The sequence below is a fragment of the Helianthus annuus genome, chromosome 9 (genome assembly GCF_002127325.2).
Source record: "Helianthus annuus cultivar XRQ/B chromosome 9, HanXRQr2.0-SUNRISE, whole genome shotgun sequence".
Classification (NCBI taxonomy): domain Eukaryota; kingdom Viridiplantae; phylum Streptophyta; class Magnoliopsida; order Asterales; family Asteraceae; genus Helianthus; species Helianthus annuus.
The window spans coordinates 189,264,652-189,282,266 of NC_035441.2; the positions used below are offsets into that span (position 1 = coordinate 189,264,652).

Consider the following 17,615-nt stretch of genomic DNA (forward strand, 5'->3'; position numbering starts at 1 on the left):
TCTTGAGGTCCTTCACAACAAAACCAAAAGGATCAAATTCAATAGAAACATGATTGTCAGTTGTAAAACGGCGAACAGAAATCAAGTTTTTAATTAGGGAAGGGGCATAGAGAACTTGATTTAATTTAAAAGGTGGGAAAGGTGGTTTTAGAGTTTGATTGCCATGTCCAATAACCGGAATAGTTTTGCCATTACCCACAAGAATATTTTTAAAAATGCCATCATTAAAAAAGAAGAGAAATTGTCAGGAAGAGGAGTCATATTCGAAGTCGCACCTGTGTCCATAGTGTAGATGGGCTGATCATATTCAGTCGGAGCATAGCTTGCCGCATACGATTGAGCTGGACGCGGGCCTAGGATACCGACATTGGTGGCTGGCGTTCGCTGAGGAACTGAGGGATACAGACATGGGGGAGCAATAGTCCATGGAGCCCAAGGGTAGGAGGTAGTTGGGCCGGCCCAAGAGTTGAACCCAAAAGGCCATGGCGGGTACCCATGCTGACCCGTGAACTGTGGAGCAGAATTACCGCGTCCCCTACCTGCTGAACCACCGCGTCCGTGTCCACGGCCGCGACCGCGACCTCTTCCACGGGTGTTTTGATCCCGATTTTGAATCTGAGCGAGCTTCATAGCGACTGGAACCTGACCGAGAGCCTGGATTGTCAGAATTTGGCGGCGGACGAGTGTTGGAAGATGCCACGAGAGCAGTACCAGTGGCTTGAGCTGCATTGCGAACCTGATTTGCTTTGCGTGTCTCAGCCATACATAGTCTTGATCGGGTCTCATAGAAGTCCGGTAAGGGACTGGTTTGTTGAATGATAGTAGCGGTGCTCTCATATGATTCCGTAAGGCCCATGAGGAGTTGTAAGACCAATTGTTCTTCAGTGATGGGAGAACCAACGTTAGTAAGTTGATCATAGATTACCTTGAGCGCCTGGCAGTACGCCGTCATGGAGGGAAATTGTTCAAGACGTGTGTTGGCAAACTTGTTATTCAGATCGATGGTTCGCGTGGCCTTATTATCTTGAAAAATATTTGCCAACGCCGTCCAAGCAGCGTATGCTTGGTGTTGGGCTTCAGAATAGTGTTCAGAAGATCGGTGGAAATCGTCCCGTAAATCCATTGTAAGACAATGGAATCAAGACGTTCCCACGATGGAGAAGAAGTGGTCGTATCTTTGGCTTTGTCTTTATCGGATGAGGAGGATGTCTCAGTGGTTTTCTTCGGCTGAAGATGGTCATATACATCATACGAGATGCAATGAATTTTGAATAACTCTGACCAAGCTGTATAATGGCCGTTCTCGATGTCGAGAGTAATAGGGATTAGTGCTTTGATGTTTGTGACAGTAACAAGAGGATGAATAGGAGATGACATGATGACAGAGGTGAAGGAGGAGATGGTCAGAAGTTGCGCAGAGAGGGGGGGGCGATGAGATAAGGATCGATTTTAGGGTTTAATGGTTTGATACCATATTAGAATTGTAAACCTTGCCTCCTTCATTCATTAATCAATCATATATATACAATGATACATATCTCCTATTTTCATGAAGAGATTTACATAATCACATAACATATTTACATTCCAAACATATCCATATTCTATTACTAATAAAGTAATTATAAAACATATTTAGCTCAACCTATTCAAACACATCTTCATAAGATATTAAGGAAAAGAATAGGGCATGATTGCTTAATCCGAAAGCTTGATGGTTCTCACAAAACAGTTCACATGCATATGCCTATTTATTTTAAACAAAGTAGCAAAAGTTCACATACATATGTTGTTTTATTTTAAACAAATTAGAAAAAGTTCACGTGCATATGCTTATTTCCTATATATTTCTGCATATGTCGATTTCGGACTCTGTTACCCGTACTCCCAAGAATTTTCCCTATTCAAGACCGAAAGAACACTTTATTTAATAGATTATTTATATATTGTAATTCATTTTGTAAATATCTCCCCTAAAATAGGAGATTGTGTTTGTATCTATTTATACGAATGTTAATGAATGAGAAAGGCACGGTTGAATATTGATTCCTTCATGGTATCAAGCCTCCCTCGATCTCTCTAAACCCTACTTCCGCCGCTGCCGGCGAATTTTTTTCTGTCCTCTTCATCTCCCTGCCACCCATTTTCTCCTTCTATTTCCCATCTATGGAGTCCAAACTTCACCCCGCTCTCACCGTCTCCAACATTAAAACCCACGTTCCCATCATCCTGGAGAAAGAATCCACCCACTACACCACCTGGAAAACTCTATTCAAAGTGCACTGTCAAATCTATGAAGTGCTCGACCACTTGTCTCCCAAACAACCTGACACCAAGCCGGCTGCGGACACATCCGATACAGCGGCTGCCCACCAAAGCTGCGACTGACACCCTTTGGACCCAACTGGACGCGGTGGTTCTCCAGTGGATATACGCCACCATCTCGGCACCTCTTCTCCACATTATCTTACAACCAGGTCAGACCGCTCACGATGCTTGGACCGCCGTTGAACGGGAATTTAATGACAACAAGACTCCTCGAGCCATCTTCCTCGGCCAACTATAAATAGGGCTGTCCTTGTCAAGCTTTCCACTTTTGGAAAAGCTCTGACCGACCAGCCTCTTCTTCTCACTAAATCTCAGATTTCTCTCAAACCGGTAAGTATTTCGCTCTAATCCTTGTACGTTTTTGTTCATTAATCGATTCTCCATCTTTCTATCTTTCAAAACTTGAATTTCAACCATGAAATCACCAAGATCTAGGTGTTCTTGAGTGATGTCATCATGGTGTTCTTGGTGTTCATCAAGAACTTCATGTTCTTGACTTCATTCAACCATGAATAAGCTAGATCTAACCGATTTCCACATCAATAACTTAAAATCTACCAAAGATCTTAACATTTCACGGTGGGAAAGGATTGGAAGATGGGTTTTCATCTATCTTTCAACTCTTTTACACTCAAAAAGGTGAAAACGAGACTTGAACCGATTTACAAATCAATCTAAACAAACACATGGTTCAGGATTCGGGTTCTACCGAGAGATATACCGATTTCGGGTTAAACGTTAAACTTGGGTTCCAAACCGTCTCTGACCGAGTTTGGGTGATTCCTGCTCGAGTCAGTAGACTAAGTAGGGATTTCAGCTTTGTGGTTCAACTCGTAGTCAAAATATCTCTAAAACATCAACAATTAACGGGAATAACCAAGTGTTAGGTGAACGGCTAACCATGTCAGAAGCTGGCCGAACGGCTAGGCTGTTCGATCGAACAGCCCAACCGAACGACTATGCCAGCCGATCGGCTAGGCTAACCGATCGACTAGCACTTAGTCCCACAAACTTATGAAGTGTAGTATTGACGAGGTACTGTTCGATCGACTACGCCACTCGATTGTAATCATTACTGCTCGAATCATGAGATACTATACTTCAAAACACTTAGACTTTTGAAACATTGGAATGTCACCCGATCGAGCATGCCAACCGATCGAGTGACATATTTTGAAAACAATGCAATGCTAACCGATCGGTTGGGCTAACCGATCGAACAGCTGTTCGATCGACCAACTTGAAAGGTAGTACAAACCATCATACACAAACACATCCTTCTCATCAAAGGAAGAAACAATCCACTTGAAGGAACCAGCCGATCGAGCTAGCCAGCCGATCGAATGGATGTTCGAACGGACTTTCAAACCAATCGAACAGCCCACTTGATCGAACTGCTGTCCGATCGAATGGCCTACTCGATCCAAGTACATTGTTTACTTTTTCCGCGTTACTCATCGTTGTGTTATCGAACTATTCAGGCTAACCTATTCTCAGTGCTCCCTTCAATCCACAACCAACCACTGTGAGTATACTCGATCCCTTTTTGCTTTCAGCACTTTTGGGTGTTACATACGTAATCTATCAAATTCACAAACAACACAAACTATTTGAACGCTAACCTACTTGCATGTATTACTTGTCTAAATGATTGCTGTTTATTATGTTTACACGTGGAGTGCTATCTGCCTGCTTTAGCAACGTAGTACTATAGTTTGGACTCAGCACCCGTTCACACGGGGGTTGCTAAGGACAATTACTTGCATGGATTACGGTGGTAATCATGTATTGCGAACTGTCTCGGACAGTCAACTCGAAGTCATTGGTATCGATGGTCCCATGTTGATAATTTACATGCATCGTTTGCCCTTGTGTACGTGCTTGGTTATGCGTAAACTATTCGAACTCTATATGCTATATCAAACTTGTGTACTCACCTTTACATTATATGTATTGACTTTTATTTTAACGTATGTGACAGGTGTTTAAGCTACTAGCGTGCTAGGGAAGCGAGGCAATAATAAGCTTCTAGGAGCCTGTGACCTTAGGACAGTGTCCACGTACCTGCCCCAGGGCCATAATTATCTGTAGATCTTGTACTGGCACCTGTAGTCAGTAAGATTTACGGATAGCCGTCTAGAGGTCTTAAAACAATATTTAAATTCGGTCTGTAATAATTAAATTTGAGTTGTCGGAACAGTTCCCATATTGTTTGGTTGATTTCTATGATAACTTGTTATTATTTGGGACACGGTATGGGACGTGTTATATAACTGAATTGTATGATAGTTGTTGTGGAAACTTCTGAACAATCTGTTTCGCTCAGTGCCGCGCCCCGATGATTCCGCCATCGGTTGGGGTGTGACACTTGAAATTCTCATGTAATTGAGAAAATCTGAAATTATAGTTGCATGTATGTCTTATGATGATCTAGGAACAACTATAGTGTCTAGGGACAAACCCTAGACAAATACAAGTTGAAAATCATGTGAAATTGTAGTGAAACCTATGAACACCATTGTAGGTGATTGATGGTTTATGTGAAATTTGATGAACACTAGGAAATAGAGTGTTGATCTAGTATAATGTGACAATTTGAAGTGATTTCAGAAATTATGGAAGTTAACAACTTTGTAAGATGGTTGATTTATGTGAAATTAGGGCTAAGAGATAAGCTAGAGACTTGATAAATAAACATGTAAAAATTCTGCCCTCAAAGTGTTTGATGAAATGCCTCAAAGAAGGCTCGAAACTAGAATTTTTGTAGTTAAAACACTTAATTGTGATGTTTTGGCTCTTATACAAAATGTGATTAAAAAGAGTTCTAAATATGATGAACGCGGATAGAACTTTGGTTAAAACGGTGGTCTAAAGATAACACCTACCGGGTAATTAAAGAATGCTAAAACTAGTTGATGAACTCGAATATGCAATTAGTATACTAATGGGCATTTGACTTTTAAAAAGTCAAACTGACCTATAATCCGATAAATGGTAATTTTTGATATGAAATTTGTAAGGTGGAATAATCGTACTAAGTCATGATTAAACTAACCACCTTGTGAATGACGAATAATAGTTGGCGCTTAACAAGCTAGGTGGAGCTTGGGGAGAAAGCGGGTCAACCGAATCAAGAAGGAAAAGAAAAGTGTAGCTTGGATACGAGGTAAGTAAAACTTACACCTACTTGTAGTATACGTGTTTATTTTATGGGCAATAAATACAACAAAGGATTTGGTTCGAATTATGGGTTCCAACACGAAACGAATTGGGTTGGAACGAATTAGAAACGTCTTAAACCATGATTAATGGTGAAAGAGGCAAAATGGTAAACTAGTCATGAATTGGTTAATAGTTTAAGAGTTTCCTTAAAGTTACCTTATAGCGTAACTAGTAATGGAAAATGGGTAAAAATGGAAATTTAGTCAAGTATCGACTAAAGTAAAATAAGTTTCAAAGGACACCCATAGCATAAGCCGAATGGGTTAAAAATATAGGAAATTGACTTTAGAAAGAAAAGGATCTAGTGGGAAAACCCGAAATGGTTCGGATGTGTGATTGGTAATTAAAAACCATGTTTTTGTTACATATGAAAATGTTGAGTTATATAGACCGAACAGGTCAAATGGTGGGAATGATGTCATTTGATAAAATCAACTAATGTGGTGGTCAAGTCATGTGTTACAGGAGCGAATGGTAATTGGGATAATTGCGTCGCCATAGAATATCGGTAATAAAAAGCAAGGTGTTGAAACGGGTCACTAGGTTGACTCGAGCCAGGTACGTATAAATACGATTGTGGTTGAACATACATTTTTAGGGTCAATTAAGTAGCAAATGCCCTTCATCGTAAATGAGGGGCCAAAGTTTACTAAAATACCCTTGTTAGGTAAACCGGGCAAACGACCTTTAAAGGTTGTTGGAAATAAGTGATTTGGTAGATTAAATCCTTAAGATAAGTATAAAAAGGATGTTATGGGACCTTAGCGCATAAATACCCTTAACGGGTCAAAATAAGCATACCAACGAAAACGGGTTTAATTTGTGTAATTAATCGGGGATTATAAACCTAATATGATAGACAACATTGTAATTATAAGGTTCATGCGAAATCGGGTTCAAACAATCATGTTGTTTGATAAAATCACGAACGGGTCAAGAACTGGTGAAAAGGGGTAATAAGCCGAAGACTTGAAAGTCTTAAGTTTCGTTAATCCGGATGTTAGATTTTAACTCCATAATGTGGAGAGTTAAATTACAAACACGCAGGAAGAAACGGTAGGTCAAACTGTCAAGCGGTTTGAAAGATACGGAAGTTTCCGTGTCAATAAACGGCAAAATGGAAAAAACTGATGCAGGGGCCACCGTAACTTACGGTGGGTACCGTAAGTTACGGTGGAGGCTGAATTCCTTACGGCAGTTCTCCCCTGCCTTACGGTGGGGAATTGTTATAACAGGGCTACCGTAAATTACGGTGTCCACCGTAATTTACGGTGGACCCTGTACAAAATGTATTTTTGATCAGTTTTGTTTCCCGGACTTGTTTAGATACGTTTTAAATCCCGTATGACTAAAGCATTTCATGTTTTTATGAAATGTAGGTACTTAGTGGATGCCGGAAGAAGATCAAGCTCAACGAAGAACCGAACACGAAATAGATACACGTTTCCGCACATTGCCACATTGTAAATTTTAAACAACGAACTCGATTACGTTATGTTGAATAACTTATGATTTGTTAAAAGTTTTAATAAACCCGCATTTATATAATGTGTGTGGTCTTAACTACACATCTAATTGTGGTATTTTCATATAAAATCGTAATTCAGTAACCAGGGTGTTACAAGTTGGTATCAAAGCCTTGGTTTAAGAGATTCGAGTATGGTGGGGAGGAACCATGCTTGGACTTAAACCTTATGCTCTTGACAAGGAATAGTGTTCGGTTCTAGGCTTGATCGCAAATCCGGTAAGTGCATGTATGCTAAAGGTCTAGCGTATTAGAGTGTTGTAGACAACACATAGGGTTATCGTGTAATACACGTTACACCAAATTTAATGATTGATATAGTTGACAAAAATACGCGCGTTGACGCGTATAGTAAAAAAAAAGCCTTGTATTATAATGCAGGCGATTATTGAAGTTGATATTACTAACTTTTGTGGGTGTCTTGATTGAAGGACACTTGCATTTAAAGATGACAAGAGTTGAACAAATTAAGGATATGAAAGAGGGACGGTTCGAAGTATGACGATAGGAGCATGCTCACTAAGGACTAAATCGCGTAACGACCGCGAACAAGGTTAATGGCAAGAAACGCCCGTCGGGGCAAGCATTACCAGGTGCGTATTTTTAAATATAATCGCACAATTAGCAATATGCAACAAACATGTAGAGAATGATCGTTGCATAGGTAAATTGGAAACTTGCAGAGGATATAATTTCCAAGAAAACTGAATAGAGGCGTTACTTACATAGGGCGTGATGTGAAAACTATAAAAAGGTCGTGTATGTCATGTGTTAAATCGCTTACTCTGGCCAAGTAAGTAGTGGCATACGATACCACGAGTTTCTTATAGCGGACATACTCACATCCGATGTAATAAGGACGGGGTGAGTGGGACAAATTGAAGGTACCCAAATGAATCAAATAAGCAAAATATGTGATCACAATGTAAACGCACAGCCGAGTGACGGAAGCGTATTACATTAAGATAATGAGCCCGAGTGAAGGGACAAAGAAACATGTAAAATGATGTAGACATGTATTGGGAGGGGTTGTACTTACACTCGAACCCGGAAAATGCAAACATGTAAAATGATGTAGACATGTATTGGGAGGGGGTGTACTTACACTCGAACCCGGAAAATGCAAACATGTAAAATGATGTAGACATGTATTGGGAGGGGGTGTACTTACACTCGAACCCGGAAAATGCAAACATGTAAAATGATGTAGACATGTATTGGGAGGGGGTGTACTTACACTCGAACCCGGAAAATGCAAACATGTAAAATGATGTAGACATGTATTGGGAGGGGGTGTACTTACACTCGAACCCGGAAAATGCAAACATGTAAAATGATGTAGACATGTATTGGGAGGGGGTGTACTTACACTCGAAACCGGAAAATGCAAACATGTAAAATGATGTAGACATGTATTGGGAGGGGGTGTACTTACACTCGAACCCGAAGAATGTAAACATGTAAAATGATCAAGATATACATTGGGAGGTAGTGTACTTACATTCGAACCCGAAGAATACAAATAAGACTCTTAAAGGGCCAATTTTGTAAAACACCAAATTTGAGAACGAAGTAGGAATATAAAAGCGAAACGAAGTCATAATACATACCGTAAGGGTTGCAATAATAACGACTTCGGTAAAACACCCGGTTGGTGGGTAAGGATTTAAACACATGCGTAGACTGAGAAACAGGAACGCGAAATAGAAAGTCAAAAGACTCGGAATATGAGTCATGACTAAAAGATGACGAGAATTTTCGCAACCGTAAATTTTGATGAAAATCACGTTCGACTAGTTAAAGGTCGAACGGGTTGAACAAAGAATGAAATTTGACGTTCGCCAGTGATGAAATCTCACATGAACAAGTTAAGAGAATTAAATAAATGATGATGGTTGCTAATGTAAGTAGGCGTGGGTTGAATAAGTAAAAGTGTGAGATGTTAACTAACCTATGTAAAGGGTTATGGGGTTAAGAACGTTAAGATAAAAGAACCCGGGTAATGGGTTGTATACAAGTATAAGTATGAACTGGGAGACGGTAAGTGTAGAACAAACTGACGCGTAAATAACGTCAGAAGTCATAAAGTCGGAGGATTAGTCCGAAAATGGACAAATGAAGCCTTAGACTACGGTCAAGGTCAATTGAAGTTCAAAAGCGAAAAATAAACGATTCCAAACATAATAAGAGATGCTTTGGGGCTATATATGTATATATATACATTTGAATATAGACAAGAATAGAGGATGATCTACGGGATCATCATAACCTACGGGATTAAACACAATGTTAAGGTCTACGGGACCTAAAAGACCCTCGAGTCATAAAGAGAAGGAAACGAGTTGTTAATGTCTCACCTTAAAAAGGTGGAAAATTTAAAGAAATAGCCTATGATGCTAAGTGAAAGAACCTACGGGTCAATAGTGCAAAGCAAGGGAACTAGCTATGATTCCCCGCGTAAAATGAGAACGGAAAAGAATAAATTATGGGTATTAACATCAATAGGTGCAAGACAATATATTCGAAAAGTGGTATTTTCGAAAGTGGAAGGTTGATATAAAAATTAAACATGACGTGACACGATCACGGTCAAGAAATGCAACGTGAATTGGAATCACATTATCACTAAACGAACGGTAAAAGTAACTGGACTATAAGGTCTAGTTAGTGAGAACGGTTAAGGTCATTAAAGTAATTTTGGTTGTTTATAAGCGGTGGTTTCGGTATAACTAAACCGAATAAATAAATTTGAAAACAAAAGAAATTGTTGTTAAAAGTGAATGATTTCACTAAAGACCTTTAAATGGGTCAAAGTAACGGATCCATAAAGAATTCGATAATATATGAAAGTGATGAATAGCGCTAAGTAACTAAACTAGTGGAAATAACGAGATTACGTTATTTCGAATTGCACTATGTCGTAAGAGGTACGTAGACAATTAATAGCCAAAAAGATGTTACCATACTTTTCTGGTAATACTAACAATTGGCTAAGAGTATAAGTAATGTTTAAGGGATTTCTCGGCTCAAAATACATTGAGTTTAAACTCAATGAGTTATATCATAAAAGGTTTCGAGGACGAAACCTCTTTAAGGGGGGTAGACTTGTAACACCCCGAAATCGGGTTTGGTAATCAAAACCCCTTATTATTAATACACGGGTAAAATACCTTTAGCAGTAACGGTAACCCGGTAAATATTAGGATTTAAAATAAATAAATCTAATGCTAAATAAAATGTGAATAGATGTTTTTAAGGAAATAAAGTTATGAGAGGCCCGAGTTTACGGGACTTTGAATGAAACAGGTTGTAACCCCAGAACCAACTAAGTTAACTAGGAATAATTAACCTAGTTAATTATGTGTGATCAAGTGAATGAATAGAAAACAAGATTTTAACCCTCTTTATAAAACATCTAAATATGAGGGACTATGATGTGTGTAAAATGCAACATATAAATCACATCAATTAAGGCATAAAACTAACCCTTTTTTAGTACTAATGTTGGAAAAAGAGTGTTTTTGTCTTTCTTTTGTATTTTCAGGATGAAATGAGCTCAAATTCACAAAAGAAGCAAAAAGACAACTAATTCTAGCATAAATACAAGAAAAGGAATAAAAGTAGACTGCCCGGACCCTCAACGGCATCCTCCAAAGCAAAGAAGAGAAAGCAGAAGCCTGAACACGCCCCGTGTCCAGCGGACACGGGGCCGTGCCCAAGAAGCAGCATAAAAGACAAACCTATAGAAGCTTCTATTGCCCACCACGGGGCCGTGTCCAGCGGGCACGGGGGCGTGGTGAAAGTACAGCAGGCGCATTAATTGTAATTGCGAATTACAATTAATGAGGAGAGAGAGTGTCAGACGGGCACGGGGGCGTGTCCAGCGGACACGGGGCCGTGCCCAGCCTTCTGTTCAGCCTATAAATAGTAGTGCTTGGTTTCATTCCATCTCATCCCTTGGCACACCACCTCTCTCACACTTCATCCACCACCCACCACCACCATAACACCATCATCCACCACCATCATCCATTGTCCATCATAGAGTGTGTGAGTCGTCTCGGGATCCAAGATTGATCGTAAGAGTTCTTGACAATCAAGGCCATGTTTGCCTAAGTCTCTTACATCACTTGGTGAAGACAAGTGTTTAGTATAATACTTTTTATTTTTAATCTTTTGCACTTTTTATTTGGTTTTGTATTAATGACTTTAATAACTAGTTACTTATGTTGAAGGTGATCTCGCCTTATCGTTTGTCCGTGGTGTCTTGGCGTTATTTTACTGTCTATATAAAATAAAAGATTTTCACCATTCATATCTCCACGGTCTATATGGAGGTATGTTGGCTACCTGGTCGGGGGTTAAGGGAACGGTTTGGTAAGGGTCTTGCCCTTGTTCAGCGTTTAGAGGTCCTGCTTGGGACCTGGGTCAAATTTAGTAGGATCTCCTTCAATGCCCATAGGTATTGGATGGCGGGGATCCAAACTCTTTGACCCCCTCATAAGTTAACTACTATTAATACTATAACCCGGCTATTTAGGACTGTATCCCTGCTGACTCAGACTACTTAGCCGAGGGTAACGTCACCGCCAAAAGCGGGGCCTACCACAATTTGCATTAATAACTTAATTCATTATCTTTCAATAATCCGACCCTTTAGGATTGTATCCTTGCTGACTCAAACTACTGGGTTGAGGGTAACGTCGCCTTCAAAAGAGGGGCCTACTACAATAACTAAGATAATCTCTTAAACAAGTGCAAAAGTGCGAAAATAATCAAAGGTTATACTAATACACGTGTCGGATCCAAGTGATTCATCTTGTCTATCTGTTTTTATTTTATTTTATTTTCAGCATTTAGTTAGTTTTTACTTTCTTAATTTAAAAAAAAACATTTTTCTAACTTTTTGATTTGATTAGACGTTGAGGATAAACCGGTACTAAAAGCTCTTGTGTCCTTGGACGACCTCGGTATCTTACCAACACTATACTACGTCCACGATGGGTGCACTTGCCCATATGTGTGTTTAGTGTTAGTAAATATCGTGTTTTTATAAATTTAAAACTTGGCTAAAAGTGTAAAAAGGGCTTAAATATACATCTAAAATATATCGCACTACACACGCATCAGACTAAAAATGGGCAAACTAGAAAATGTTTTAATTAAAACATAAACACTCCATATTGGAGTCTACAGGAGATCGACCAGAGAACAGGGGGTGCGACCCCAAGCTTTATCAAAACCTAGTTCATCACAAAACTCACAAATTGAGGGCTCAAACCAAGTCAAAATCGAAAATCAAGCATAGATTACTAATCCTCATCACAAGAGGATCACAAGGTATGTAAAATTTCATAAAAACTCTCAACTTGAAATTCTCATGTAATTGGGAAAATCTGAAATTATAGTTGCATGTATGTCTTATGATGATCTAGGAACAACTATAGTGTCTAGGGACAAACCCTAGACAAATACAAGTTGAAAATCATGTGAAATTGTAGTGAAACCTATGAACACCATTGTAGGTGATTGATGGTTTATGTGAAATTTGATGAACACTAGGAAATAGAGTGTTGATCTAGTATAATGTGACAATTTGAAGTGATTTCAGAAATTATGGAAGTTAACAACTTTGTAAGATGGTTGATTTATGTGAAATTAGGGCTAAGAGCTAAGCTAAAGACTTGATAAATAAACATGTAAAAATTCTGCCCTCAAAGTGTTTGATGAAATGCCTCAAAGAAGGCTCGAAACTAGAATTTTTGTAGTTAAAACACTTAATTGTGATGTTTTGGCTCTTATACAAAATGTGATTAAAAAGAGTTCTAATTATGATGAACGCGGATAGAACTTTGGTTAAAACGGTGGTCTAAAGATAACACCTACCGGGTAATTAAAGAATGCTAAAACTAGTTGATGAACTCGAATATGCAATTAGTATACTAATGGGCATTTGACTTTTAAAAAGTCAAACTGACCTATAATCCGATAAATGGTAATTTTTGATATGAAATTTGTAAGGTGGAATAATCGTACTAAGTCATGATTAAACTAACCACCTTGTGAATGACGAATAATAGTTGGCGCTTAACAAGCTAGGTGGAGCTTGGGGAGAAAGCGGGTCAACCGAATCAAGAAGGAAAAGAAAAGTGTAGCTTGGATACGAGGTAAGTAAAACTTACACCTACTTGTAGTATACGTGTTTATTTTATGGGCAATAAATACAACAAAGGATTTGGTTCGAATTATGGGTTCCAACACGAAACGAATTGGGTTGGAACGAATTAGAAACGTTTTAAACCATGATTAATGGTGAAAGAGGCAAAATGGTAAACTAGTCATGAATTGGTTAATAGTTTAAGAGTTTCCTTAAAGTTACCTTATAGCGTAACTAGTAATGGAAAATGGGTAAAAATGGAAATTTAGTCAAGTATTGACTAAAGTAAAATAAGTTTCAAAGGACACCCATAGCATAAGCCGAATGGGTTAAAAATATAGGAAATTGACTTTAGAAAGAAAAGGATCTAGTGGGAAAACCCGAAATGGTTCGGATGTGTGATTGGTAATTAAAAACCATGTTTTTGTTACATATGAAAATGTTGAGTTATATAGACCGAACAGGTCAAATGGTGGGAATGATGTCATTTGATAAAATCAACTAATGTGGTGGTCAAGTCATGTGTTACAGGAGCGAATGGTAATTGGGATAATTGCGTCGCCATAGAATATCGGTAATAAAAAGCAAGGTGTTGAAACGGGTCACTAGGTTGACTCGAGCCAGGTACGTATAAATACGATTGTGGTTGAACATACATTTTTAGGGTCAATTAAGTAGCAAATGCCCTTCGTCGTAAATGAGGGGCCAAAGTTTACTAAAATACCCTTGTTAGGTAAATCGGGCAAACGACCTTTAAAGGTTGTTGGAAATAAGTGATTTGGTAGATTAAATCCTTAAGATAAGTATAAAAAGGATGTTATGGGACCTTAGCGCATAAATACCCTTAACGGGTCAAAATAAGCATATCAACGAAAACGGGTTTAATTTGTATAATTAATCGGGGATTATAAACCTAATATGATAGACAACATTGTAATTATAAGGTTCATGCGAAATCGGGTTCAAACAATCATGTTGTTTGATAACATCACGAACGGGTCAAGAACTGGTGAAAAGGGGTAATAAGCCGAAGACTTGAAAGTCTTAAGTTTCGTTAATCCGGATGTTAGATTTTAACTCCATAATGTGGAGAGTTAAATTACAAACACGCGGGAAGAAACGGTAGGTCAAACTGTCAAGCGGTTTGAAAGATACGGAAGTTTCCGTGTCAATAAACGGCAAAATGGAAAAAGCTGATACAGGGGCCACCGTAACTTACGGTGGGTACCGTAAGTTACGGTGGAGGCTGAATTCCTTACGGCAGTTCTCCCCTGCCTTAAGGTGGGGAATTGTTATAACAGGGCTACCGTAAATTACGGTGTCCACCGTAATTTACGGTGGACCCTGTACAAAATGTATTTTTGATCAGTTTTGTTTCCCGGACTTGTTTAGATACGTTTTAAATCCCGTATGACTAAAGCATTTCATCTTTTTATGAAATGTAGGTACGTAGTGGATGCCGGAAGAAGATCAAGCTCAACGAAGAACCGAACACGAAATAGATACACGTTTCCGCACATTGCCACATTGTAAATTTTAAACAACGAACTCGATTACGTTATGTTGAATAACTTATGATTTGTTAAAAGTTTTAATAAACCCGCATTTATATAATGTGTGTGGTCTTAACTACACATCTAATTGTGGTATTTTCATATAAAATCGTAATTCAGTAACCATGGTGTTACATCGTGGCTCCGGTGGTTATAGTCGGACCTCTCAGCAGTATCCATATATTGTGTTTCCTCAAAATTGGACCCAATCTCAATGGGCAGGACTTTTCAATGGGTCTTCACAGCCATGGGCTTCTCCACAAAGTCAACCTCTTTGTCCATATCCCTCAAGGCCCAACAACAACTCTCAAGGAATTCTCGATGCGCATCCTGATCAAGCCCATTTCAACGGTTACACACCCACTGACATAGAGCAGGCTCTTTACACCATGCCGCTGAACCCACCTGATCACGGTCTGATGGACACAGGGGCCACTGCACACTCCGCCAACCAGCAAGGTATATACTCCCCATCTAATTTTAATTCGTGCACTAATAAAAACATTATCGTTGGTAATGGTATGTCCATTCCGGTATTAGTTCAAGGCAACCAAGTTTTACCACCACCTCCCCCCCCTAAACTTAATAACGTTCTATTCGCTCCTAACATTATTAAAAACCTTATTTCGGTTCGTCGCCTTACGACTCATAATTTGGTTTCTGTTGAATTTGACCCATTTGGTTTTCTTGTGAAGGATCTCAAAACTCGGGCTCCTCTCCTTCGATGCAATAGCACGGGCGATCTTTATCCTCTCACTGAGCCTCTTCCTCTCAATCTTAGCCAACCTCAAGCCTTCGCTACTATTTCTCAAGATCGCTGGCATCAAAGACCGGGTCACCCTGGCAACAATTTACTGCAATCTTTAAAACTGTCTTCTTTTTATTGATAATGGAAAACTCAATAAAACTCTTTGTCAATCATGTGTTTTTGGTAAAAGTGTTCGTTTACCGTTTTATGGTTAAGTTAATTGTACCCAGTTGCCTTTTGATATTGTACACAGTGACTTGTGGACCTCACCCGTCCTTAGTACGGGTGGCCACAAGTATTACATCCTTTTCTTGGATGACTTCACCAATTTTTTGTGGACCTTTCCCATTGCAACTAAATCCCAAGTATTTCATATTTTATCCAATTTCACAACCTAATACACACCAAATTTGAACGTAAAATAAAGCAATTTCAGTGTGACAATGGTAGAGAATATGCAAACCAAAATTTTTACAATTTTTGTCACCAAAACGACATGCATTTTCGATTCTCATGCCCCTACACATCTTCTCAAAACGGAAAAGCTGAACAAAAAATTCGAACCATAAACAACATGATTCGCACTCTTTTGGCCCAAGCTTCTCTACCACCCACTTTTTGGCATCACGCCCTTGAAACCGTCACATACTTACTAAATATTTTACCATGCAAAACCCAACAGTTCCGTTCACCCACCTCTCGTCTTTACAAAGTTACTCCCGAATACGAGCATCTTCGAGTATTTGGGTGTCTTTGTTATCCTCTCGCCCCTTCCACAAACATTCACAAGCTTAATTATCATTCTAACCCATGTGTATTTTTGGGATATCCTTCTAATCATCGAGGCTACAAATGCCTCGATCTTACCTCTCACCAGTTAATTATCTCTCGACACGTTCACTTTGAAGAAACTATTTTTCCTTACACAATCTAATCTCCCACTAAACAACCATCCTACGAATTTCTAAATCCTTCCATCCATCCCCTTGTCTGGGATCATCTTATCAACACCACACCACCCGCCTCTCCATTAGCCCAACCGTCCAGCCCACTACCTTCCGTTCCACCGCCAGCCATCCCAAACCCGAACCCACCCATTTCACCTCAACATCACCTGGCCCAAACACCTCCTTCATGCACTTATCACCTCCATGGCCCACCCCCACCCACACACACCCGAAACCACCTTACTACCCATCCTGGCCCACCCCCCCAACCTAACTCAGCTGATCCTCATCCCTTTTCCACTTTTCAGCCCACCGGCCCACCCTCTCACAGCCGAACCGAAACCACTTCCACCTCTACATCCGAGCCCATAACCTACTCCTCACCCATCTCATCTTCGATACCCACACCTCCACCACCGCGTGTTCGAACCATTCGGACGCGCTCTATGAGTGGCATTGTCAAACCAAAGCAGCATTTTAATCTCCACACTTCCACTGTCATACCCATACCTAAAAACCCCTAGGCCGCCTTATCTATTCCGAAATGGCACAACGCCATGGCTAATGAATTTAGTGCCCATATTAAAAACAAGACCTGGGACCTTGTACCTCGCACCCTTAACATAAATATTATTCGTGGCATGTGGTTGTTTAAACATAAATACAGGTCTGATGGTAGTTTGGAGCGTTACAAAGCTCGGTTGGTTTGTGATGGTCGTAAACAGGAACCTGGTATTGATTGTGGGGAAACTTTTAGCCCAGTTGTGAAACCGGCTATCGTTTGTCTGGTACTCTCTTTGGTATTGACGAAATCTTGGAAAATTCACCAATTGGATGTCACCAATGCGTTTCTTCATGGGAACTTGGAAGAAACTGTCTATATGCATCAACCAATGGGTTTTCGCCATCAAGACTATCCTGACCACGTTTTCCTACTCAAGAAGTCTCTCTATGGTCTCAAACAGGCACTGCCCGCCTGGTACCAGCGGTTTACAGATTTTGTCACCTTACAGGGTTTTCGTCAAAGCAAGTCAGACAATTCTTTGTTTATCTACTACAGTGGTCATGATATCGCATACCTACTCATATACGTTGATGACATCATCCTTACTACCTCTACGGACGCTCTTCGTCA

The 17,615-nt window shown here is 39.6% G+C and overlaps 1 protein-coding gene across 1 annotated transcript; it reads right to left on the reverse strand.

The window, feature by feature from the left end:
- Positions 1 to 535: 535 nt before the first annotated feature.
- LOC110876997 lies at positions 536 to 1,123 on the reverse strand. The gene has a single exon (XM_022125155.1). The coding sequence runs from the start codon at positions 1,121 to 1,123 to the stop codon at positions 536 to 538; it is 588 nt and encodes a 195-aa protein (XP_021980847.1).
- Positions 1,124 to 17,615: the final 16,492 nt, after the last annotated feature.